Source organism: Pterocles gutturalis, unplaced genomic scaffold (assembly GCF_000699245.1).
Source record: "Pterocles gutturalis isolate BGI_N339 unplaced genomic scaffold, ASM69924v1 scaffold21614, whole genome shotgun sequence".
In the NCBI taxonomy this organism is placed as follows: Eukaryota; Metazoa; Chordata; class Aves; order Pterocliformes; family Pteroclidae; genus Pterocles; species Pterocles gutturalis.
The window spans coordinates 1-6739 of NW_010136293.1; the positions used below are offsets into that span (position 1 = coordinate 1).

At 44.5% G+C, this 6739-nt stretch overlaps 1 protein-coding gene across 1 annotated transcript in view; it reads right to left on the reverse strand.

Moving 5' to 3' along the window:
- Positions 1-2866: 2866 nt before the first annotated feature.
- Positions 2867-6739, reverse strand: part of MGST2 (microsomal glutathione S-transferase 2) — a 10380-nt gene continuing 6507 nt past the window's right edge. The window contains exons 4-5 of the mRNA XM_010082263.1: positions 4891-4972; positions 2867-2999 (exon numbers count right to left, since the gene is read on the reverse strand). Coding sequence (XP_010080565.1) covers positions 2867-2999; positions 4891-4972 — 215 coding nt within the window. The remainder of the gene's footprint in view (positions 3000-4890; positions 4973-6739) is intronic.

A 6739-nucleotide genomic window follows, 5' to 3' on the forward strand; every position in this document is an offset into this window, starting at 1 on the left:
CAGGGAGTGGGGAGGCGCCTTCAGGGGACAAGAGAAGATGGAGGGCTCAGGGTGTAGGAGCGCTGTGGGTGACACCTGGGAGGTGAGGTGTGGTGGGAGAAGAGGGATGTGGGTTTGGGTGTAGAAGTTGGAAAGAAAAATGGGGGAAACTGAGGAAGGGTGAAGATGGGTGTTTAGAGTAGTTCCCCAGCCTGTTACTATCACCTGCTGCTGCTGCAGTGTGTGAATTGTATTGTTGGAAGCCTTTTGGAAAGTGCGTGTAGAGTTGTTGAATATATATGACCTGTTCAAGCGAAACATGCCGTGTAGCTTTCGAGGCTCAATGCTGATTCCTCCATGTTTACAGCCTGCTGGTGGGTCCTGGGCGACGCTGCACCTCTTGTTTGCACAGCTTGCCCCACGGGATGTCAGTGTGGCCCGGCTCCACATGCAGCCTTTAAGGTGAGGTCCCCCTTCTCTCTTTAATGTCACTCCGTTACCATTCTAAATGTGGATAACAGGGCATAAAGGAGGTGGACCCAGATCAGAGCAGCTTGACAAAGTTACTCCTCAGCATGTGCTGACAATGAGCGTGCTGAGAAGAGATGCTTCCAGCGAGAGGCTCCTGGGTACCGACTGGTTTTGAAGGTGCAATAGGGACCATTGTTGTTTCTGACCTGACTGACACATGAGCATTTGAATCAAGTCACAGTATTTGCTGAATGTGCAGCCTGACACTAACTCCTCAATCAGCAGGCAGGAGATGGTGTGGTTCTCACTATACTAAATACTCTTACTGACAGTGTGTATCTGTTGTAGGTGTGTGTTGGTTTCAATTATAGAAGAGTCAGTCTTTAACACTTTTTGGTCATAGACGTTCTGTCCTGGCTTACTGGGGAAAAAAGCAGTGACTCAGGAGACAAGTGGCATCCTCAACGGCCTCCTTCTGCCCTCTCGTTAGCTGGTGCGGCTCCTCAAAGTTTGGGTTCACGTTTATCCCCTAGCACTCTGGCTTTGTGCTGCTAGATGATGCTTTGCAACCTCACACCCACATTTTTTGGCATGTGAAATTGTTCCTGTGAGACAGCAGTTATCTATAAACGCTCCAGGCCACTGCAACAGGTAAGCTTGGAACAGAATAACTTCAGATGCAAAGACCTTTTTGCTCACAGTTAATGACCTTTGGGCCTCCTCTAATGTGTATTTCAAGCCTGTTACATAATTTGGCCCTTTGTCTTGGTTTTTCTTCTGGTGGCAGCACTTCCTGCTGCCCATGGCTATCTCAAGGCATCACTGGCAAGTGGGTAGATGGATTTTCTGTCTTTCAGCCCATAGAAGGAAAGTTAGTGGAAGAATGCCCAGTGATTTCTGTGGTTGTTGAATCTGGTCCTGTTGTACTCTCTCCCTGGAGGCAAGTGCCAGAGAGTTGTGCTTTCCACAGCTGTGTCAGCTCCAGCCTGTTCACCATCACGATCTGTTTTTTTCTACTTGGCAGCCGTTACTGGACCCAAGTCTTGCACCCTTGTACTTGTTTCATTTTATTGTTCTGAATGCCCTTTCAGCCTTTGTTACTTGCAGGCACTAAGTTGTGTCTTTTAATCACAAGCTAACTTCTGCACATGCGCTCACCTATTTCATATGAAAGGTTGTTATGAACCTGATCCAGCACTCAATTATTTTGTGCTCAGGTTATCAACCCTAGTACACTTTTAGGAAGACCATAAGCATGTTCATTACATAGAGCTGACTGAACACCACTATAAACGTGCAATATTTTTGGCCATATCATGTCTTCAGAGACATGATGAGGAAAATTTCTGCCTGCTGGCTCTAGCATGGGTATATACAGAATTGACGAAATAATTTGAATTATCAGGAGCTACCAAAATAGGCATGGTCTTGCTTCTCTGTTCTCCTACGTATTTTAAATTGACCATCAGCATACTTTGAGCTCGCAGCACTAAGCCGTGACTCTTCCCCCCCGCTTTCAGCAGAAAACTGTTTTCATAGTCAGTTTGCTTTTCACTGTCATTTTATGATTCCCAGAGCTGTGGCCATGCTGGGAGGTTTATCTAGTCTTTCCCACACCCCAGCCATCTGTGCCTTGGCGGGAGACAATGCAGTAGACCCAATTGTTAGACGAGCATCTGTGCCTTCTTTTTGTCTGGGCTGGCTCTCCCTCTCGCAAGTGCCGTGTTGTGGGTACAGCTTGTCTTCAAGAGGCTTTGTGTGAGGACTGGGATCTGCCTACAGGAGGGCCCCACTTCTACGAGAAGAGTGTTTGAGCATGTGTTGAACTGTAAACCCGTGTATAAAATCAAAAGGCCTTCACAGAAATGTAGGGCCAAGTGCAGCTTTAAGTGTTTTCCTGAAGAAAGCAGTGTTTCTGTATATGCTTAAACAGCCTCCTGCAGTGGGATTGGATATTCTTGGAAAATTGGGGCCTTGCAACAGCATATTGCATCAAAGGGTGTTTTTACGTATGTGTGGAACGGCTGACACTGCTGGGGGAAATGGAAGAGGAGTGAAGGAAGATTACAGAGGCATTGGCAAAGCTGGAGGACGCTGGGTAAGATGGACTGTTGCTTGTGGTGCCAGTTGCAATAAATTACTTAGTGAATTAGCCGTTTTGGCTTTATATAATTTGTTTACAGTTTACAATACTGTATGGGAGAACAAAACATTTAATTGCAAATGCAGATGACATGACAATCTGTCTTACAGACTTTTTTAAGAGCATAGGGACAGGAGAAAGTGTGAACAGCTCAGGAGAAGCATGCATTTTACATTGCAGTGGGCTGTTAGTGAAGAGCTCTGCTGTATTCACATGCAGCTTATCTTTTTGGCATTCAGGGAAAGCATCCGCTTTATTTTTTTAAAAAAGCCTTCAGAACAATTTGTGTAATTTCTTCATAATGCTGAAGTCCAGGTATTCATCCAGAAAGCTGTTAACAATCCCAGCTGCACCCAGGGTTAGCAAGCAAATCAGAATTATCAAATTCAAATAAAAACCGATTAACCTGGAAGTGGAAAGCAGAAAAATACTGTTAGAAGCTGTACATGGTGTGTTTACGGTGAAACTGCTTGTCCACACCAGTTAAGAAGAGGTGTGCAGGATCAGAAAGGATCACTGCTGCAATGCTGCCTTGGGGTGTTCTGGTAATAAACCGTTCCCGCACGCGGCTTTTGCTAGGGAGAAGAGAGATTCCTAATATCTTCTCTATGGGAAAACTCCCCCAGTGTTTCTAAATACTCATGTGGAAGTTAGGAACTTGCTCCAGGGTGAGCTAATTCATCCCATGGCATGAAGACCTGTAGGTAAAGCCACAGACAAGCCTGAGCACCTCACTGCAGCTTTAGGTGCAGGAATGTGGGAGGGAAGCCTTCGGGGCTGAGGGAGAGGTGTGCCTGTCTCTTACATCCACACTGGTTGGAGAGTTAGTCTCCACTGAGCTGGGAAATCTGTTTCTGCTTATCACTTTGACTTGGAGATGTATTTTTGGGCTAGAAAGGAAGAATGTTAATTCTAAAAAAATCGGTGATTAAGGCTCTTGCTGGGGATGAGAGAGGGTCAGGTTATTTTATTTGTACAAAATGGAAAGCTCCCACAGAAGTGTTTGGGAGAGCCTTCAGCTCTGAAACACAGAGCTCGCTTTTGGGGCACATGTGTGCAGGGTGTAAAGTTTTGTCTAATAGTGAAGCCAGTCACTGTTCTGAGGCTGAATCTGTTGGTCTAAGAGTACTGAAGTAAAGCATGGGAAAGATTTATTAAACAAAGGACTTTCTTGTTTGTTGATTAAGGAGAAGTCTATTGTGCTCTGCTTGTTCCTTTATTTAGACTGTTTTCCTTCCTAAATTTCCTTAATAGTTGCCAGTCTTCTGGTTGGTGTTCACTGCATCTTTTGAATTATTGCCTCTCTTACTGAGAGGTATAAAATTATCTCCATATATTTGCTTTCTGGAAAAATATAGCCTCTCCCTTCTCTTAAGCAACAGCTCTTCCAAAGAGGGTAAAGGACTGGTGGAGACTGCGGTGCAGCAGAATGATAACATCAGGACACAAGCTATGGAAAGTAGCCCTGCAGTACAATCTTTTGCTGCTGCAGGATTATTCACTACAAAACAGTCTGATTGTTTTGTATCTTCCTCTAGAAATAGACATTCCAAGTCTTTTAATTTTATGACAAGCATATATCATGCTATTTTCTGTTTAAGACTGATACATGTGTTGGAAGAGGAGCTTTAGGTCAGGACACAGAAGATGGTACAGTGGATTCAGTGAAACAAGAAATGAACTGTGTGTTTGAGTGTATATAGTGGAGGGGTGTTTTGCCAGTGTGCATTTTTGTTGAAGCAGAATTCAGGTTACGAGATGCTGTGCACTTAACATTCATTAACGTCAGCTTATCTGAAGTTGTATTCTCTTACCTGTTTGGTGAAAGTTCATCAGCCTACCAGGCCAGCTTTGCTTGCTTCCTTTAGCACATTTTGTATGGCTAGAGTAAAGGTCTTAATGTGACCAACTGAGGAAAAATGAAAATAGCAGATTGGCAAGCACTGTGCAAGCTTTGCCTGAGCACTCTCCCATCCTGCAGCACTGCTGAGCTCCAAAACTGCTGCTGTTTTCAGACCTCTCCGAGTCCGGTCGCCAATAAGCTGAGTACTAGGCACCCACAGGGTGAGCATCAAACCTTTTCTCTTGTGATCTGTAGCACCTCCACATCTTAACCTAGACTTGTACTGTAACAGCCAGCCCTCTTCCCTGAGGGTTTCTGCTTCAGACCTTTTGCAGACACTTTACACATGTTGCGTTCAATTATAGTCACTTCCTGCTGGCAGTCCTTGGCTCTCAGCCCAGCTTCAGACCACAGGCTGGAGCTTTTAACCTGTGCTCAGTTGGTAACTCCTTACCTTCCTTTCGCAGACTGCACATAACCATGGAAGTACTTGTAGCGGGCGAGCATGTACAACACACCCAGGAAGGAAGCTAATTCTAAGAAAGAAAAGATTAATAGTGGGGGAAAAAACAGTTAGAAAACTAAAAAGTTAGGATCATATACTGTTAACCACTTCAGTTATGTTTTCTAGTTATATGGCTCTGGGGGTTTTCGTAGCTACCTATATCCTGGGAAGTTATCTTGGGAAAGAATAATTCAATATTCACTACAGCAGGCTCTTGATATGGGTTTACAGATAGGGGTGGGCATAGGACTATCCAAAAAAAACCTAAAAGCATTCCCTGAAAAGGAGATCTCAAGAACTGACAGGGATCTGTACCCTCTCCCCCCTGCCCAGTTTGGTGGTTATCCCAGAGACAGGGTAGTGGGTTGGAGCACTGTGGCTTGACCCAATGCTGTCCTTTTGTATTGTTATGGCAGTTTGTGTTAAAGGGGAGTGTTTGCTTTGGAAAGAGAATCTTATTTATGTTGTTAATAACCTGCTTTGCATTTATATAGCAGCTTTTATCCAAGGATATGAGAGAAAGCTGAAGTGAAGTTAGCTTTCTGACCTCCCTGTGGGATGAATATAAAGTTACCTCCATTTGACAGATGGAGCAGGGTGTGTAGGTCAGTCGTGTTATCCAGGACTGAGTGGTGCTAGTTAATTTTGTGTTCTTTCAAACTGTGCGAGTGAGTATTACAGAGGACAGCTTTTACTGTGTTCTGGACTAACTCCTGTCAATATACCTGTGGAAGATGCTCAGCTGAAAAAAATGGCTTAAAGTGGAGGTTGACATAATTATTTTTTTTCTTACATGTGACAGCACAAATCTGTGTTGCTTGTTAGCAGCAGTGATTTTCTTCTATTCGGGTGTCTAGGAGCACATTTACTACTATCTCATATCCAAATTGCTGACTTAAGTGGTGCTACTTTGGATTTACATTGGATTTGCAGTGGAGATGAGACTCTGGCTGTAAGAGAGCCCCAGACCAAAATTGCTGTTTTGGAGCAAACATAGAAAGTAGAGGAGAAAGCTGGTCATGCAGGAAGGAGAGGTATGGTGGGCATGAGCTAGTTATCTTTTCTCCAGCCCAGAGACTTCGTGCTTCTAAAACATCAGCTAGGGAAGGGTTAATAAAGCAGAATGAAAACGTTAGGCTCTGTCACAAGTTTTGTCTCTAGGAGAGTGCACCCCATCACAGACCCTCCTTGGAAAGTGAGAGAGGTGTAAAAGTTCTGTGCTGTCTGAGTTCAGAACATTTGGCCAAAAAATGAGCCCCTGCTAGGTGCCTGAGAAAACATTGTAGGTTTTCACAAGTCCTCACTGCCTACCTGAAGTACTATATTTCTGTCTGGAGATGCTGCTGTTAAGACTGAGCTTCAGTGCTGTGTCCCAGAACAACTAAATGAGTCATAGCTCACTGGTGGTGTCACTCATCTGGCATATAAAAACCCACAGGTTGGCTGGCCTGAGCTCTGTCTCCCTCAGCCAGGGGTCCAGCCGCAGGGATGAGTGCTCTGACATGAGCCATTTCAGGCTGCCTCCTCCCAAGGGATGACAGCTTGATGTCCTGTGAGTATTGTGCTGTAATGTGCAAATAATTGTTGTTGGGAAGCATTTGGTAGCTGCTTTTCTGAATGATTCACCCTGAAAATCCTGTGGATGTATGATAAATGTGCCATGTACTGGCTTCTTGGTTTGCAGAGAGGAGTAAAAGCTGGTGGGGCTATGTGAAATGTCGTGACTAAGTGGGGATTTCAGTGTCACTGAGCATTCTTTGAGGAAGACTATGCTAAGGTAATGCAATTAAAGAAGGGA